Here is a 19,324-nt window from a genome sequence, read left to right on the forward strand (position 1 = left end):
AACACCACCAATATACTGCTATAATATAATAGACAATATTGTCTAATATCTAATATTTAAATCATGACAAGATATCAAATTAATGTCTCAATTAAGACTTAGTTGTCACAAACTCTAAATAGAATAAGGCAGACATAATAGATCTAAAATCCCTTTAAAGAACAGGATTTGTGATAAGTGTATGACTGTTGCTATTACAGCAATGAAAGGTATACTATGTACACTGAATTTACCAAAGTAAACCCCACTTTCTAGTCTGAAAACAATATCAATAAGTACATTATCCTTATTAATACTAACCAACTAATTAGACACGTGACACGGTATCTGAAAGTGTTTTAAAAAACACAAACTGCATTGTTATTTCTGCCCGATCTTATGTTATTTTACCTTTATGTTTTTTTATATTTCTTACCTTTCTTTTATTACTTACAGGCAAAAATGAATTTTTGATTTTTAATATCGAATAACTGCCCAAACTATGTACAGTTAATGACAAGGTAAACACAACAAGGTAAGAATTATGGTATATCAAAGATAGTGATTTCTTGGGTGAAATGTCTCATTCAGCTTTTTCTCAAAACACAACAATCTCTGTAACTGTATTGCTTTATACGGAAATGTTGGCGATAACTAACCGTCCTTCAGTAAAACAGTTCCGCCGGGTAAGTTCAACTGAGCGCCCTCTTCGGTCGTTATTAGAGATGAGGAAGTATGCTGATTTATTTGTTGGCACGTTCAGTCAGTTTGTTGTCATATTTCGGAATCTTTCTCGAACCACGAATCACTGTGAAGCATGGCAGCTAAAATATCTGTCGAAAAGATTGATGAAGATCTACTGACATGTTCTGTTTGTTTGGAACGTTACAAGAATCCAAAGATTTTACCATGTCATCATACTTTCTGTGAACAGTGTTTGATGAAGTTGAAGGGACCACGTAGCACGATTAAATGCCCAAACTGCAGAGAACACCTTTCTGTGAGTAATATTCGAGAACTTCCACCAAGTACGATAATTAATTCTGTCATAGACATTATTGAAGAACAGAAAAGGCATCGAGGCGATAAAACATGCCATGGTTGTGAAGAAAACTCATCAACAAATCGGTGTGTAGACTGTGCTATGGATTTCTGTACAACGTGCACCAAAGTCCACAGTAAAATGCCAGTGAGTCGACATCATCGTATTATGACTGTTGAAGAACTTGAAAAGGCCAAATTACGGGACAAGTCGATAACATTGGTTTCTGTTTGTTGTACTTCTCATCAAGACAAACTTACTGAACTTTACTGTGAGAAATGCCAAGTACCAATCTGTCATTTATGTTTGAGGTCAAATCACAAAGGTCATACAGTGATTGACATACACGGGGCGGCAGATATATTCTTTCAGATGGCTACAGATCACATAAAACTCTTGAAAGTAAAACAAAGTGAAGCAAATCAAAGCCAAATAAATGCAGCAAAACGTACTGAAGAATTATCAAAACAACATTTGCATCAAAAACAACAGATAAAGAAACATTCACAGGAAAATATTGAGAAATTAATAAAAATAATAAAACAGGAAGAAAACAGTCACTTGTGTATATTAAAAACTGATTATGACAAAATGAATGAAGAGATTACCAGACAAATCCACCAGTATGAAACAACTGAGGAACTACTGACAAGTACAATAACGTTTATAAACAATTTATTACAATATAGCAGTGCTGCACAGCTGATGAAAACTAGTAAAGAAACAACAAATCAACTGGAAACTATGATGTCACTTGATACAACTTGGAATGATAAAAATAAATCACTTCCAATGTTCTATCCTGGTGACATCACACTGCAAGGCAGGCTGGGAGCATTTCAGACTACAGAGGTAGATGTTGTCTCACATTCATATCAGGAAACACAAGAATCATCAGGTGTTATAAATACTTCAATGAAATTAGTAAAAAACATAGGGGAACGAGGCAATGCACCAGGGATGTTTGATCATCCCATTGGAGTGAGCATCAATACATGTGGTGATATTGTGGTGGCTGATAATGGGAATGAGAGAGTTCAGGTTATAGATATCCATGGCATACCAACGTCACAGTTACAGTTTACAGGATATAGTAAACCAGTCAGACCCATAGATGTAGCAGTATCAGTAGATAATACATACTTCATTACAGATGGAACATGGGGTTTCCATAGAGGAAATAATCAGGTGATTATATGTAATCAATTTGGGAAGGTTATACAGTGTTTTGGTGGGAAAGAATTACAGAATCCACGTGGAATTGCTATCAACCATAATAATGGTATTGTATATGTGGTTGATAGAGATGCACATTGTATAAGATTATATGAAATAATAGGTTTCAAGTATATTAAGTCAGTTGGTAGTAAGGGTCAAGGGTCATGTCAGTTTGAATATCCAATGTTCATAGCTGTTAATAGTAGAGGATGTATAATAGTTTCAGATGTAGGGAACCATCGTATTCAGGTTCTCACATCTGATGGTGTATTTATGTCTGCATTCAGTGGTCGACCAAATGACAAGTTTGACTGTCTCCGTGGAGTTACTACTGATAAGAATGATAATATTTATGTATGTGATGCTAACAAGCATAGAGTGCAGATGTTTAGCAGCAAAGGTGAATTTATAACCAATATTGCTAGTGGTAGTGATGTATTGAATGGACCTAGAGCTACAGCAATTACTGATGATGGTAAAGTTGTAGTCACTGATAACACGGATTGTATTAAAATATTTTCATAATAGTACAGCAGTTTCCTGTTTATGACTTTTGACCCCAGTAGTTAATCTTTCTTGTTTGTGTTTTCAAATGTTCTATCAATGTAACATAACTACAACTGTTCATTCAACTTAGTATAAAAATTATACATTTTAATATTGTGAAAACTTCCTAAATTGTTGTGACCATTGGAATCCCATTGAGACGGTAATTTGTATAGAAAAATTCGTGATTGGATTTCTGATAGTGAACCTGAGAAATTTTGTCTGTTATAAATATTTGTTAACGGTAACATTTGGTTTAAGCAAACAATGAATTTTACATGTTTTGTACAAGTTGCATGGGTCCCACATCATACACAGTGGTTTGTAGCGAGTGTAGCAATATAAAGTAAAAATGATCACATTCTCAAAACATCAAAAGACTTAGATGTTGTTGAGGGGGGCTCAACCATTTCAAAGCAATAATCAAAACATATGCGAACAAATTATTCGGACTGAAAGACTTAAGATTAAGATTAAGATGTTCCAGCTTACAAAGCGTAAATGCATCAAACTGGTTATGCTTTCAACTCGAGGAGTGTTTTTTTCTTGGCGGTTAACAACCTTTACAGTAAATCAGTCAACAAATTCGGTTGTGAATTATGTAGTACCGAAATGGTTTCAGTATGTCTCGTGTTATTATTCTAATCTATGCAAACAGGAAATTAAGCGATAATTTTGTTTTTGCAGAAAATGTTAACTCTTGTCTTTTAATCAATTATTTAAATAACTTGATATGAAAATGTAAGTTTACAATTGTGGGAAAATGATGGAGTAATAATTATTTTGTCCCTAACCTTATTAGTTTTTAATAAAAATGTAATACAGATGCGACAATAAGAGGAAAGAAAACTGTTTATCATATTAGCGCTGGTGAAATATTTAGTTAACTGATGTAAGTACATGACCATATCTAGGGTTAGCTGACTTTATTGTTTTCAATTGTTCTTCTCTGGTTTTGCAACAGTTCTGTGTATTTTGCATTTTGTATTATTGTTCTCATTATTTACAATGTATTTGTTATATTTTTTGCTAAATGGTGAGGTGATAACCGCTGAAAAGTGTTTGTTTTTGTCCTTCTCCTACATAAATGTCACATGTTAACATAACATTTGTTTTATGCAGAGTTCTTCTCGCATAATAAATCCTTTCTGTGTTATTATATCTCACTGTCTCTATTTGTAGTTTGTAATCTATAATTTTTAATGTTGTCATTAATGACCTGTAGTGGGTGTTTTAGCTATGTGTAAGTAGTTTTCAAAGCAAAATCTAATCTGAGGGGCTTGGTGGGAGTGCTCCTCAGCCTTATAAAAATAGGCATCAAAATAATCGATGTTTAGTGCATGTTTTGGGCCAAAAATTGGAAATTTTGGAGTAACAACAGCAGTGCATATCCAATATTTGACCAATATCTAATGTTTTACTGTTCCATCTACATTGCAAACTTGGTCAATTATCTCCACAGTATTTTGGTATATGGACATACGAATTGAAACACGTTATAGCCATAGCAGTAAAATTCCATTTTAAGAAGCAACTGTATTATGTGGAATTTAACTGAATAATTTACGTAAGAACTGGTCCGATTTGTACTGTTTTTATTATCTTTGTTTTTATTATCTAGTATCTTTGACTTGCTTGTTTAATGAGCTTTTTGAGCGGGTTATTTTTAATAATATTTACAGTCATGTCATGTCAACACAGGTTTGTCCGTTGTAAAACTGTACAAACCAATCTTGCTACTTTTTCTGTTTTTCTTTCAACAGCTTTCAATAACAATTTATCACGAATTTAGCAAGGCATTTGATTCTATACTACATACACTATCATTTCATAAACTTCCTTCATTTTGCTTCTGTGGTAACTGGTAGCTGTCTAATCTGCCTAACCGATTCCAATGTACTGTTGTGGATGGAAGGTTTCTAACTGGTCGTCTTTGTTTTCTAGTGTAACGCAAGGATATATTATTGGACCTTTGTTATTTACTTTAACATGCATTCGGTCATCAAATGTAATTTTGTATGCAGACAATTCTAAAACTTACAAGTCTTACAAAACTTACTGATTGATTCTATTTCAGATTCCATTTTGTTGCAAATAGATTTAAATAGTCTGCAGATTTGTGCCCGGTATACACAATGTGCAATCTAAAAACTTAAGGTAGAGATGCAGGTTCGTGGGTACTTGGGAGTGATTTTTTGTTTGCTTTTTATTATCCAAACGATCTTGGCATACTCAAAAACAATTTTAAAATATAGATAACAGGTGCAAACATTATCTCTTTTGAATGCTTAGCAAGATGTACATAAATAATAAAAAAAGAAACATGGTGAAAAAAAGAAATGACGGGATCTCCATATTATGCACTATATTTAACTTTTAACAAAACGATAATACATTTAAATTTGGAACTGTTGCAGCCATTTTAATTGTGAGCACAAGCAAACGTCTTACTGAGTGTATTGTTATGCAAATTAGCAATTATCTCAGCCTCTTTTTTGTGTACATCCTAAAACTTAAAAAAAAAATAGCTCCTGGACGCTTTGACCTTTTGTTTTGAAATTTTCACAAATGATTGACAATGTGTTTATCTTCAAAACGCCGTCGAGGCATTGTTTTTGGTTGAACAGTGTTACAGCAATAGTACAGACAACTAGCCTGGGTGTTAAGTTATGCATAAACTTGAAGTAGTGAAATTTGAGCTGATGCCCTGCAAAATTGACAACTGGTAGACAGTTTTCAAGACGGCACTTTCTTCATAGTAAACAGACATACCCATAAACCAATTTTGACAGGAAACAGAAGCATGGTTTAGAAGCACATTTTTGTGCATATTTCAAACTACAGTGTCAATGAAAAAAAATACTAACAAAATTCATACAATAAGCTTTCGGAAAATATATAATTTTGTGGATAAGGGAGGTCATTTTGGGTTCCTAATTAACTAATTAAAATACCTGTCAGGTAAACTGAATTTCTACCTTAACATTGAAAAGTGTTGTGTCATTTCCTTTACTAGTAAAATTGGAAAAGTTAGTTCAAATTATTCCCGACACGATCTACTCATTGATCGTGACACATTTGTAAATGATCTGAGTGTCAAGTTATCTACTTCATTAAACTTGTCAGCTCCAGTTCACGACATCACAATGAAGGTGGTAAAAATGCTTGGTTTTATAAAACGTCTTTGTGCAGATTTTACTAATATTAAATCCTTAAAATCATTATATGTTGCATTGGTATGTAGTCAGTTAGAATATTGTTCTGTTATTTGGAATTCCTGGCAAAATGTTTTGATTGATAAGATTGAATGCGTGCAGAAAAATGTATTCGTTTCTTGTGTTACAAATGTATTTTACAATATTCTTCCTATCGTTATTTTGAATTATGTTATTTAAGTTATTTAAATCACCATCATTATTCACACGTAGATAGGTTGCAGATCTTTGTTTTCTGCACGAGTGTAAACACGCCAATATACAAGTAGACTATGAATATTTAATGTCGACCATTCCTCGCTTTCAACGTACAATGTACTTTGAGACATACTTTTCCTTTTCGTATCACATCTTTAGAAATACTATTCGTAACCATTCTTTTCTTCCACGAGCGTTGTCTTGTTTTAATGAGGTGTATCAAAACAGGATTTTAATATATATATATATATTAAATCTGCATGCATTTTTAGTATTACAAGTTTGCTGTTAGATTGTTTGTTTGTTGTGGAACCTTTAATTGGAAAATGTATTTCTGTTGGTCAACCGAATAAATAAATAAATAAATAAATGCACACATGACTTGCGTTTTTTGGTTACGGAGTGTTTTTTGACCGATATGATTGTCTTCTGTGTTCGGTTGTTGTTCACCGTCTACAATAAATAAAACAATCTTCATTGATTGACCACTTCAAATCAAAACGATATCAACGCTTTGAATTTCACACAAAAAAAAAAAATCAGAAAATACCAAGCGCAATATAAAGTTTTAACAAATGTAACTATCGATCTAGCCAAACTGAGTGAATGAAATATTCATGTTAATCAACGCTTTACCGAAACAGTGGCTCAATATAACACTGGACATTCAAATTTCACATACTTCGAGGAATACATTGGTTTCTGTAATGTTAAACAAATCATAACATTACGGGACTATTATTGGTACATTGCGAGCGTGAAATTTGTCACACGTTCGATAACAAATAAATGGGACAGGATTTTTGGTATTACAGAATGTAATTGATCAATAATATGGCTCTTTTAAAATTCTGGTATATCTGATATATTTCGTGCCAATCGACAGTAAACTTTACAGACTCATGGAACGACCGATTGCAGACAACGTTTATTTAAATCATATCTGCATGATTACATATAATTGATTTTGATATTTGGATTTAATCACTGTATTAATAATTCACATTAATTACTCATTGGTTAGTATTTTCGCTTTTTGCATTAATATTTAAACTCCGCTAAATTAAATATATGTGCACTTAGAACTATTTATTTACCTGCCAAGGCTGTGAACTTAAAACCATATTGACAATTGACTATATAATAGGTATGCTTTTTCAGTAATTTCTATTTATTTGTTATTGCACTTATTATTTACCACTTTCACTTTTTAAGATTGTTACATGCAGTATGTATCAGTTGCCAGCAGTACAGTTGGGTCAAAGTTCATATACAAGGTAGAATATGATTCGTCGACAAAGATCTTCCAACAAACAAGCTGCTTTCTGATTGGGCCGACTGTTAGATGTTAGGGTTGTGCAGCCAATCAGACATGATGTTGGAAGTAGCTTCGTATTGACTCTAGTTGTAGGGCATGGGAATGATTATGACCATATTTATCCTTTGGTTTCAAATATTGATATTTTGTGATACACTTGTGATATTTTGTATTAAAAAATCATCGCATCTAGTTATCATAAAACATATCTTTAGTATGTATCATCATAAAACACTTTTTAATTCAGCATTACATATATATCCAACAAACACTGTAAATAAAAAAAAACAATAGTCGTTTTGGTTCACATGTGTATATGTAACTTTTCAAATGTCTTAATATATTTGAGCATTGACTCAAAATGATAAAAATGTGATTTTGTTCAACCGGTTTTTGAGAACTTTATATTAGGAATGCCAGTCATTGCACGTGCTGGCAACGACAATGTTAAATCGCGCCCTATATCAGTATAAAATGCTTGGTAGTTTTGATGGTAAGTTATAATCGAACACTTCATTATCACACACACAGCTATTCACATTTTGAGTAACACAAACTGTCTTTATACAGCAACGATGCATCGGGATGGCGTCATCAATGTATCACCTATGCAAATATTGCATGTTTTCACATTCAACGAACTTGAGATACTGTCAAAGGCCAACTGAAGCCAATTGATTTGTTGGGATTCTCATGCCGTGTACATGCTCCTTTCTTGTTGAATCAAAACATAGACAGTATATTCAAGTTCATGTTTGGTTCAGAAATTTGAATTTTACTTTGGATATGCTGTACAAAAAATATTTCATGAAATTGGACACCCGCTCTCTACGGCTATTCAGACATAGCAAGGAAGAATAGTTATGTACAATTATAAGGTTATCCGACACTATACATGAATATGAAGTTAAAACTCAAATGTCAATATTAAAAATACCACTAATTCGGAATAATCAGCAGACATAATCCTCTCCGGGGGATGGTGTATTCCATAACAAATGTATACGGGGTTGTGTCGTCACACCCATTAGTATAGAAGTGGGTACCAAGTGGGTCTAAAAGTGGGTTGGGCTTTTTTAAATGAAAAAGGTTCGAGAATTATCCAACAAATATTAGGAAAACGCCTGAAAATGTACTTGGGGAGTCGTCTGTGACCGCTTCATGTTTCCCAACATATAGAGCCGCACGTATTTTCGCACTCTCACCTGTTCTTTTAATTTCTAAGATTCAAATTCAAGCCGTTAACTACTACAAACTATTAAAACAATAGTCCTCCTAATATGACTTTTAATGCAGTTAGAGAACTTGAACATTACTGATATGAAGGCATTAAAACAATTAAAAACCTATACAATAATGATTTTCTGATTGTTTCTAGTAATGTAGAATTAGGCAGACATAAGTCGCCAACATGATAGTATTGAAGATGTAGTGAATTTCATTACACACTGTAGCTATTACACAAATGAAAGGGGTACTATGTATGCTGAATTTACCAAAGAAATCCACACTTTCCAGTTTAAAAACAATATCAATAAGTTTCTTATCCTTATAAATACTATCCATCTAACCAACTAATTAGACACGGGTCAGGGTATCTGAAAATGTTTTGAAAAACACAAACTGCATTCACATTTTACTGCCTGATCTTATGTTATTTTCACGTTCTATATTTTTTTAAATTTTTTTTATTACTTACAGGCAAAAATGAATTTGTAATTTTTATTACCGAATAACTGCCCAAACTGTTTACAGTAACAGTAAGCGTAAGAATTATGTTATATCAAAGGGATTGATTTCTTGGGTGAAATATCTCATGCAACTATTTCGAGAAACACACCAATCTCTGTAACTGTATTGCTTAGGAAAATGTTGGCGATAACTAACCGTAGTCAAACGGTTCCGCTGGGCAAGTTCAGCCTGGCGCCCTCTTCGGTCGTTTTTAGATATGAGGAAGTAAGTATTTATTTGTTGGCACGTTCAGTTGGTTTGTCGTTGTCATATTTCGGAATCATTCTCGAACCACGAATCACTGTGAACCATGGCAGCTAAACGATCTGTCAACAAGATTGATGAAGATCTACTGACATGTTCTGTTTGTTTGGAACGTTACAAGAATCCAAAGATTTTACCATGTTGCCATTCATTCTGTGAGCAGTGTTTGGTGAAGTTGAAAGGACCACATGACACGGTTAAATGCCCCAACTGCAGACAGCGTATATCCGTGAGTAACATCCACGAACTCCCGCCAAGTACGATAATTAATTCTGTCATAGACATGGTTGAAGAACAGGAAAGGCATCCAGACGATAAAACATGCCATGGTTGTGAAGAAAACCCACCAAAAAACAGGTGTGTAGACTGTGCTATGGATCTGTGTACAACGTGCACCAAAGTCCACAGTAAAATGCCAGTGAGTCGACATCATCGTATTATGACTGTTGAAGAACTTGAAAAGGCCAAATTACGGGACAAGTCGATAACATTGGTTTCTGTTTGTTGTTCTTCTCATCAAGACAAACTTACTGAACTTTACTGTGAGAAATGCCAAGTACCAATCTGTCATTTATGTTTGAGGTCAAATCACAAAGGTCATACAGTGATTGACATACACGGGGCGGCAGATATATTCTTTCAGATGGCTACAGATCACATAAAACTCTTGAAAGTAAAACAAAGTGAAGCAAATCAAAGCCAAATAAATGCAGCAAAACGTACTGTAGAATTATCAAAACAACATTTGCATCAAAAACAACAGATAAAGAAACATTCACAGGAAAATATTGAGAAATTAATAAAAATAATAAAACAGGAAGAAAACAATCACTTGTGTAAATTAAAAACTGATTATGACAAAATGAATGAAGAGATTACCAGACAAATGCACCAGTATGAAACAACTGAGGAACTACTGACAAGTACAATAACGTTTATAAACAATTTATTAGAATATAGCAGTGCTGCACAGCTGATGAAAACTAGTAAAGAAACAACAAATCATCTGGAAACTATGATGTCACTTGATACAACATGGAATGATAAAAATAAATCACTTCCACAGTTTTATCCTGGCGACATCACACTGCAAGGCATTCTGGGAACATTTCAGACTATAGAGGTAGATTCTGTCTCACATTCATATCAGCAAACACAAGAATCATCACCTGTTATAAATACTTCAATGAAATTAGTAAAAAACATAGGGAGACGAGGCAATGCACCAGGGATGTTTGATCATCCACTTGGAGTGACCATCAATACATGTGGTGATATTGTGGTGGCTGATAATAGGAATGAGAGAGTTCAGGTTATAGATATCTATGGCAGACCAAAGTCACAGTTACAATTTACAGGATATAGTAAACCAGTCAGACCCATAGATGTAGCAGTATCAGTAGATAATACATACTTTATTACAGATGGAACATGGGGTTTCCATAGAGGAAATAACCAGGTGATTGTATGTAATCAATATGGGAAGGTTATACAGTGTTTTGGTGGAAAAGAATTACAGAATCCACGTGGAATCGCTATCAACCATAATAATGGTATTGTATATGTGGTTGATAGAGATGCACATTGTATAAGATTATATGAAATAATAGGTTTTAAGTATATTAAGTCAGTTGGTATTAAGGATCAAGGGTCATGTCAGTTTGAATATCCAATGTTCATAGCTGTTAATAGTAGAGGATGTATAATAGTTTCAGATGTAGGGAATCATCGTATTCAGGTTCTCACATCTGATGGTGTATTGATGTTTGCATTCAGTGGCCGTCCAAATGACAAGTTTGACTGTCTCCGTGGAGTTACTACTGATAAGAATGACAATATTTATGTATGTGATGCTAACAAGCATAGAGTGCAGATGTTTAACAGTAAAGGTGAATTTATAACCAATATTGCTAGTGGTAGTGATGTATTGGATTACCCTGATAGTATAGCAATTACTGATGATGGTGAAGTTGTAGTCACTGATAACACGGATTGTATTAAAATATTTTCATAATAGTACAGCAGTTTCCTGTTTATGACTTTTGACCCCAGTAGTTAATCTTTCTTGTTTGTGTTTTCAAATGTTCTATCAATGTAACATAACTACAACTGTTCATTCAACTTAATATACAAACAAGTCATTGAAAATGACACAGTCCCCGTTAAGTTCTCTTTGTGCTCGTCATATTAAAGCGAAGGGGTTGTCGCGAGCATGTCCTTGAAACTTGAGTTCCAAGTGGCATATACAACAGATTGTTTATTTACATCAAAACACGTGTTTCGTGTCATAGTAATATGGCCAAAATAAAAACAGTCGTTATTCAGCCATCTTTGATCTGATTATGAAACACACTGATATGTATGATATATGTGCCAAATACGAATGAAAATGGTACATAAATTGTGGAAATATAGTAGTAAGGCCAAAAAGTCAGATGGCTGTCAATCGGCCATCCTTGACCAGATTTTGAAACGAATTGTCATGGACATGCATTCTAACATGTATAAAGTACATGTATGTGCCAAATTTGAATGAAAACTGACAGAGCACGTCCAAGATATTGCATAAAAAAACAAAAACAAGATGCCTGCCAGTCGACCATCTTTGATCCAATTGCAAAATAAATCGTCATGGACATGTATCCTAACATGTATAATCTATGTACCAAGTTTGAATGACAATTGACAAAGCATGTCCAAAATACAACATTTTCAAAAAACAAGATGGCTGCCAGTCGGCCATTTTGAATTGAATCGCTAAACCACTGCCTGTGCATATGTCCCACATAAGGTACTAGGCACATGCAAAGAATGAACGGAATCGGTCCACAGGATTCTGAAATATGACGTTGGATAGACTGACACACGGACAGACGGACACACAGACGGTCGGACAGACAAACTCAGGAACTCACGGACGGTCGGGGACATGTATCCTAACATGTATGATCTATGTACTAAATTTGAATGAAAACTGACAAAGCATGTCCAAAATACGACATTTTCAAAAAAACAAGATGGCTGCCAGTCGGCCATCTTTGATCCAATTGTGAAATAAATCATCATGGACATGTATCCTAACATGTATAATCTATGTACCAAGTTTGAATGAAAACTGACAAAGCATGTCCAAAATACAACATTTTCAAAAAACAAGATGGCTGCCAGTCGGCCATTTTGAATCGAATCGCTAAACCACTGCATGTGCATATGTCCCACATAAAGTACTAGGCACATGCAAAGAATGAACAGAATCGGTCCAAGGGATTCTGAGATATGACTCCGGACGGACGCACGGACGCATGGACACACGGACGGACGGAGACCGAATTATAAGTCCCCGTTTTCGGACTTCGTCCGAACGGGGACTAATTATACATTTTAATATCGTGAAAAAAACTGCCTAAATTGCTGTGACCATTTGAAGCCCATTGAGAGGGTAATTTGGATAAAAAAATTAGTAATTGGATTTCTGATATTGAACCCTCTCACTGAGATATTTTTTTGTTATAAATATTTGTTAACGGTAACATTTGGTGTAAACAAACAATGTTTTGTACAAGTTGCATGGGTCCCACATCATACACAGTGGTTTGTAGCGAGTGTGGCAATTTAAAAGTAAAAATGATCACGTTCTCAAAACATCAAAAGACTTAGATAGCAAAGAGGTCTAACGACAAGCCTGGAACAAAATCAAAATAATGCTAATCCTTAATTTTGCTGAGAAGGCATCAACCATTTCAAATCATTAATCAACAAATTATTATTTATTGTTTATTTTGTTCATTCTTTATAAGGTCATGGACTAGACTAGTTCCAGGGAACTATTTTCATGATCCTCACTATAAACAATTTATATAAATATCTAAAAATATATATATCTAAAATTCAAATTATAGACTTATTTACTTAATTTTATTTACTCATCTGTTTATATATCACATTTATTTGAATATTGTTATATGTATATATGTTTATAGTGAAATAAACTTCATTCATTCATTCAAATATGCGAACAAATTATTCGGACTGAAAGACTTAAGATTAAGATGTTCCAGCTTACAAAGCGTAAATGCATCAAACTGGTTATGCTTTCAACTTGAGGAGTGTTTTTTTCTTAGCAGTTAACAACCTTTACAGTAAATCAGTCAACAAATTCGGTTGTGAATTGTGTAGTACCAAAATGGTTTCACTATTTCTCGTGTTATTATTTTAATCTATGCAAACAGGAAATTAAGCTATAATTGTGTTTTTGCAGAAAATGTTGACTCTTGTCTTTCAGTCAATTAATTAAATAACTTGATATGAAAATGTAAGTTTACAACTTTGGGAAAATGATGAAGTAATAATTATTTTGTCCCTAACCTTATTAGTTTTTTTTTATTGAAATGCAATAGAGATGCTACAATAAAATGAAAGAAAACTGTTTATCATATTAGCGCTGGTGAAATATTTAGTTCACTGATGTAAGTACATGACCATATCTTGGGGTAGCTGACTTTATTGTTTTCAATTGTTCTTCTCTGGTTTTGCAACTGTTCTGTGTATTTTGCATTTTGTATTATTGTTTTCTCATTATTTACAATTTATTTGTTATATTTTTTGCTAAATGGTGAGGTGATAACCGCTGAAATATGTTTGTTTTTGTCCTTCTCCTACATAAATATCACATGTTAACATAACATTTTTGTTTTATGCAGAGTTCTTCTCACATAATAAATCCTTTCTGTGTTATTATATCTCACTGTCTCTATTTGCAGTTTGTAATCTATAATTTTTAATGTTGTCATTAATAACCTGTAGTCGGTGTTTTAGCTATGTGTAAGAAGTTTTCAAAGCAAAATCTGATCTGAGGGGCTTGGTGGGAGTGCTCCTCAGCCTTATAAAAATAGGCATCAAAATAATCGATGTTTAGTACATGTTTTGCGCCAAAAATTGGAAATTTTGGAGTAACAACAGCAGTGCATATCCAATATTTGATCAATATCTAATGTTTTACTGTTCCATTTACATTGCAAACTTGGTCAATTACCTCCACAGTATTTTGGTATACGGACATACGAATTGATATCCTCCTACCCGCCCCGATTGAAACACGCTATAGCCATAGCAGTAAAATTCCTTTTTAAGAAGCAACTGTATTATGTGGAATTTAACTGAATAATTGACGTAAGAACTGGTCCGATTTGTACTGTTTGTATTATGTGTCAATGCAATAACACTATTCAAAGACATTTTCCATTTTTTTTCAAAAATAATAATAAGCAGGATGCACACAACTATAAGCCGGTATCTTTGACTTCCTTGTTTAATAAGCTTTTTGAGCGGGTTCGTGGGTACTTGGGAGTGATTTTTTGTTTGCTTTTTATTATCCAAACAGTCTTGGCATACTCAAAAAACGATTTTAAAATATAGATAACAGGTGCAAACATTATCTCTTTTGAATGCTTAGCAAGATTTAGAAAGACTGTACATAAATAATAAAAAAAGAAACATGGTGAAAAAAGAAATGACGGGATCTCCATATTATGCACTATATTTAACTTTTAACAAAACGATAATACATTTAAATTTGGAACTGTTGCAGCCATTTTAATTGTGAGCACAAGCAAACGTCTTACTGAGTGTATTGTTTTGCAAATTAGCAATTATCCCAGTCTCTTTTTTGTGTACATCCTAAAACTTAAAAAAAATAGCTCCTGGACGCTTTGACCTTTTGTTTTGAAATTTTCACAAATGATTGACAATGTGTTTATCTTCAAAACGCCGTCGAGGCATTGTTTTTAGTTGAACAGTGTTACAACAATCGCACAGACAACTAGCCTGGGTGTTAAGTTATGCATAAGCTTAAAGTAGTGAAATTTGAGCTGATGCCCTGCAAAATTGACAACTGGTAGATAGTTTTCAAGACGGCATTTTCTTCATAGTAAACAGATGTACCCATAAACCAATTTTGACAGGAAACAGAAGCATGGTTTAGAAGCACATTTTTGTGCATATTTCAAACTACAGTGTCAATGAAAAAAAAAATACTAACAAAATTAATACAATAAGCTTTTGGAAAATATATAGTTTTGTGGACAAGGGAGGTCATCTTGGGTTCCTAATTAACTAATTAAAATACCTGTCAGGTAAACTGCATTTCTACCTTAACATTGAAAAGTTTTGTGTCATTTCCTTTACTAGTAAAATTGGAAAAGTTAGTTCAAATTATTCCCGACACGATCTAGTCATTGATCGTGACACATTTGTAAATGATCTGAGTGTCAAGTTATCTACTTCATTAAACTTGTCAGCTCCAGTTCACGACATCACAATAAAGGTGGTGAAAATGCTTGGTTTTTTAAAACGTCTTTGTGCAGATTTTACTAATATTAAATCCTTAAAATCATTATATGTTGCATTGGTATGTAGTCAGTTAGAATATTGTTCTGTTATTTGGAATTCCTGGCAAAATGTTTTGATTGATAAGATTGAATGCGTGCAGAAAAATGTATTCGTTTCTTGTGTTACAAATGTATTTTACAATATTCTTCCTATCGTTATTTTGAATTATGTTATTTAAGTTATTTAAATCACCATCATTATTCACACGTAGATAGGTTGCAGATCTTTGTTTTCTGCACGAGTGTAAACACGCCAATATACTAGTAGACTATGAATATCACATCTTTAGAAATACTATTCGTAACCATTCTTTTCTTCCACGAGCGTTGTCTTGTTTTAATGAGATATCAAAACAGGATTTTAATTTATATATATCTATATATATATATATATATTAAATCTGCATGCATGTTTAGTATTACAAGAAAATGTATTTCTGTTGGTCAACTGAATAAATAAATAAATAAATAAATAAATAAATAAATAAATAAATAAATAAATAAATAAATAAATAAATAAATAAATAAATAAATAAATAAATAAATAAATAAATAAATAAATAAATAAATAAATAAATAAATAAATGCACACATGACTTGCGTTTTTTGGTTACTAAGTGTTTTTTGACCGATATGCTTGTCTTGTGTTCGGTTGTTGTTCACCATCTACAATAAATAAAACAATCTTCATTGATTGACGACTTCAAATCAAAACGATATCAACGCTTTGAATTTCACACAAAAAATCAGAAAATACCAAGCGCAATATAAAGTTTTAACAAATGTAACTATCGATCTAGCCAAACTGAGTGAATTAAATATTCATGTTAATCAACGCTTTACCGAAACAGTGGCTCAATATAACACTGGACATTCAAATTTCACATACTTCGAGGCATACATTGGTTTCTGTAATGTTAAACAAATCATAACATTACGGGACTATTATTGGTACATTGCGAGCGTGAAATTTGTCACACGATCGATAACAAATAAATGGGACAGGATTTTTGGTATTACAGAATGTAATTGGTCAATAATATGGCTCTTTTAAAATTCTGGTATATCTGATATATTTCGTGCCAATCGACGGTAAACTTTACAGACTCATGGAACGACCGATTGCAGACAACGTTTATTTAAATCATATCTGCATGATTACATATAATTGATTTTGATATTTGGATTTAATCACTGTATTAATAATTCACATTAATTACTCATTGGTTAGTATTTTCGCTTTTTGCATTAATATTTAAACTCCGCTAAATTAAATATATGTGCACTTAGAACTATTTATTTACCTGCCAAGGTTGTGAACTTAAAACCATATTGACAATTGACTATATAATAGGTATGCTTTTTCAGTAATTTCTATTTATTTGTTATTGCACTTATTATTTACCACTTTCACTTTTTAAGATTGTTACATGCAGTATGTATCAGTTGCCAGCAGTACAGTTGGGTCAAAGTTCATATACAAGGTAGAATATGATTCGTCGACAAAGATCTTCCAACAAACAAGCTGCTTTCTGATTGGGCCGACTGTTAGATGTTAGGGTTGTGCAGCCAATCAGACATGATGTTGGAAGTAGCTTCGTATTGACTCTAGTTGTAGGGCATGGGAATGATTATGACCATATTTATCCTTTGGTTTCAAATATTGATATTTTGTGATACACTTGTGATATTTTGTATTAAAAAAATCATCGCATCTAGTTATCATAAAACATATCTTTAGTATGTATCATCATAAAACACTATTTAATTCAGCATTACATATATATCCAACAAACACTGTAAATAAAAAAAAAACAATAGCCGTTTTGGTTCACATGTGTATATGCAACTTTTCAAATGTCTTAATATATTTGAGCATTGACTCAAAATGATAAAAATGTGATTTTGTACGACCGGTTTTTGAGAACTTTATATTAGGAATGCCAGTCATTGCACGTGCTGGCAACGACAATGTTAAATTGCGCCCTATATCAGTATACAATGCTTGGTAGTTGTGATGGTAAGTTATAATCGGATACTTCATTATCACACACACAGCTATTCACATTTTGAGTAACACAAACTATCTCTATACAGCAACGATGCATCGGGATGGCGTCATCAATGTATCACCTATGCAAATATTGCATGTTTTCACATTCAACGAACTTGAGAAACTGTCAAAGGCCAACTGAAGCCAATTGATTTGTTGGGATTCTCATGCCGTGTACATGCTCCTTTCTTGTTGAATCAAAACATAGACAGTATATTCAAGTTCATGTTTGGTTCAGAAATTTGAATTTTACTTTGGATATGCTGTACAAAAAATATTTCATGAAATTGGACATCCGCTCTCTACGGCTATTCAGACAAATGTCAATATTAAAAATACCACTAATTCGGAATAATCAGCAGACATAATCCTCTCCGGGGGATGGTGTATTCCATAACAAATGTATACGGGCTTGTGTCGTCACACCCATTAGTATAGAAGTGGGTACCAAGTGGGTCTAAAAGTGGGTTGGGCTTTTTTAAATGAAAAAGGTTCGAGAATTCTCCAACAAATATTGGGAAAACGCCTGAAAATGTACTTGGGAAGTCGTCTGTGACCGCTTCATGTTTCCCAACATATAGAGCCGCACGTATTTTCGCACTCTCACCTGTTCTTTTAATTTCTAAGATTCAAATTCAAGCCGTTAACTACTACAAACCATTAAAACAATAGTCCTCCTAATATGACTTTTAATGCAGTTAGAGAACTTGAACATTACTGATATGAAGGCATTAAAACAATTAAAAACCTATACAATAATGATTTTCTGATTGTTTCTAGTAATGTAGAATTAGGCAGACATAAGTCGCCAACATGATAGTATTGAAGATGTAGTGAATTTCATTACACACTGTAGCTATTACACAAATGAAAGGGGTACTATGTATGCTGAATTTACCAAAGAAATCCACACTTTCCAGTTTAAAAACAATATCAATAAGTTTCTTATCCTTATAAATACTATCCATCTAACCAACTAATTAGACACGGGTCAGGGTATCTGAAAATGTTTTGAAAAACACAAACTGCATTCACATTTTACTGCCTGATCTTATGTTATTTTCACGTTCTATATTTTTTTAAATTTTTTTTATTACTTACAGGCAAAAATGAATTTGTAATTTTTATTACCGAATAACTGCCCAAACTGTTTACAGTAACAGTAAGCGTAAGAATTATGTTATATCAAAGGGATTGATTTCTTGGGTGAAATATCTCATGCAACTATTTCGAGAAACACACCAATCTCTGTAACTGTATTGCTTAGGAAAATGTTGGCGATAACTAACCGTAGTCAAACGGTTCCGCTGGGCAAGTTCAGCCTGGCGCCCTCTTCGGTCGTTTTTAGATATGAGGAAGTAAGTATTTATTTGT

At 33.2% G+C, this 19,324-nt stretch overlaps 2 protein-coding genes across 2 annotated transcripts; both read left to right on the forward strand.

Annotated features, from left to right (window-relative positions):
• The first annotated feature begins 796 nt into the window (after window positions 1-796).
• On the forward strand, window positions 797-3,946 carry LOC102804187 (E3 ubiquitin-protein ligase TRIM71-like). The gene has a single exon (XM_085505859.1). It carries the CDS (start codon window positions 797-799, stop codon window positions 2,762-2,764), a length of 1,968 nt encoding a protein of 655 aa, XP_085361985.1. The 3' UTR covers window positions 2,765-3,946.
• A 5,570-nt stretch (window positions 3,947-9,516) lies between these two features.
• LOC146735453 (protein meiotic P26-like) lies at window positions 9,517-11,530 on the forward strand. Its single transcript, XM_085506089.1, has one exon. The coding sequence runs from the start codon at window positions 9,558-9,560 to the stop codon at window positions 11,523-11,525; it is 1,968 nt and encodes a 655-aa protein (XP_085362215.1). The 5' UTR covers window positions 9,517-9,557; the 3' UTR covers window positions 11,526-11,530.
• The last annotated feature ends 7,794 nt before the right edge of the window (window positions 11,531-19,324 follow it).

The sequence above is a fragment of the Saccoglossus kowalevskii genome, chromosome 12, assembly GCF_978046115.1.
Source record: "Saccoglossus kowalevskii chromosome 12, keSacKowa6.1, whole genome shotgun sequence".
NCBI classification, from domain to species: Eukaryota; Metazoa; Hemichordata; class Enteropneusta; family Harrimaniidae; genus Saccoglossus; species Saccoglossus kowalevskii.

Bases quoted from the DNA above. Each gene is read 5' to 3' on its own strand.
- LOC102804187 (XM_085505859.1), top strand. From the start codon at position 797: ATGGCAGCTAAAATATCTGTCGAAAAGATTGATGAAGATCTACTGACA.
- LOC146735453 (XM_085506089.1), top strand. From the start codon at position 9,558: ATGGCAGCTAAACGATCTGTCAACAAGATTGATGAAGATCTACTGACA.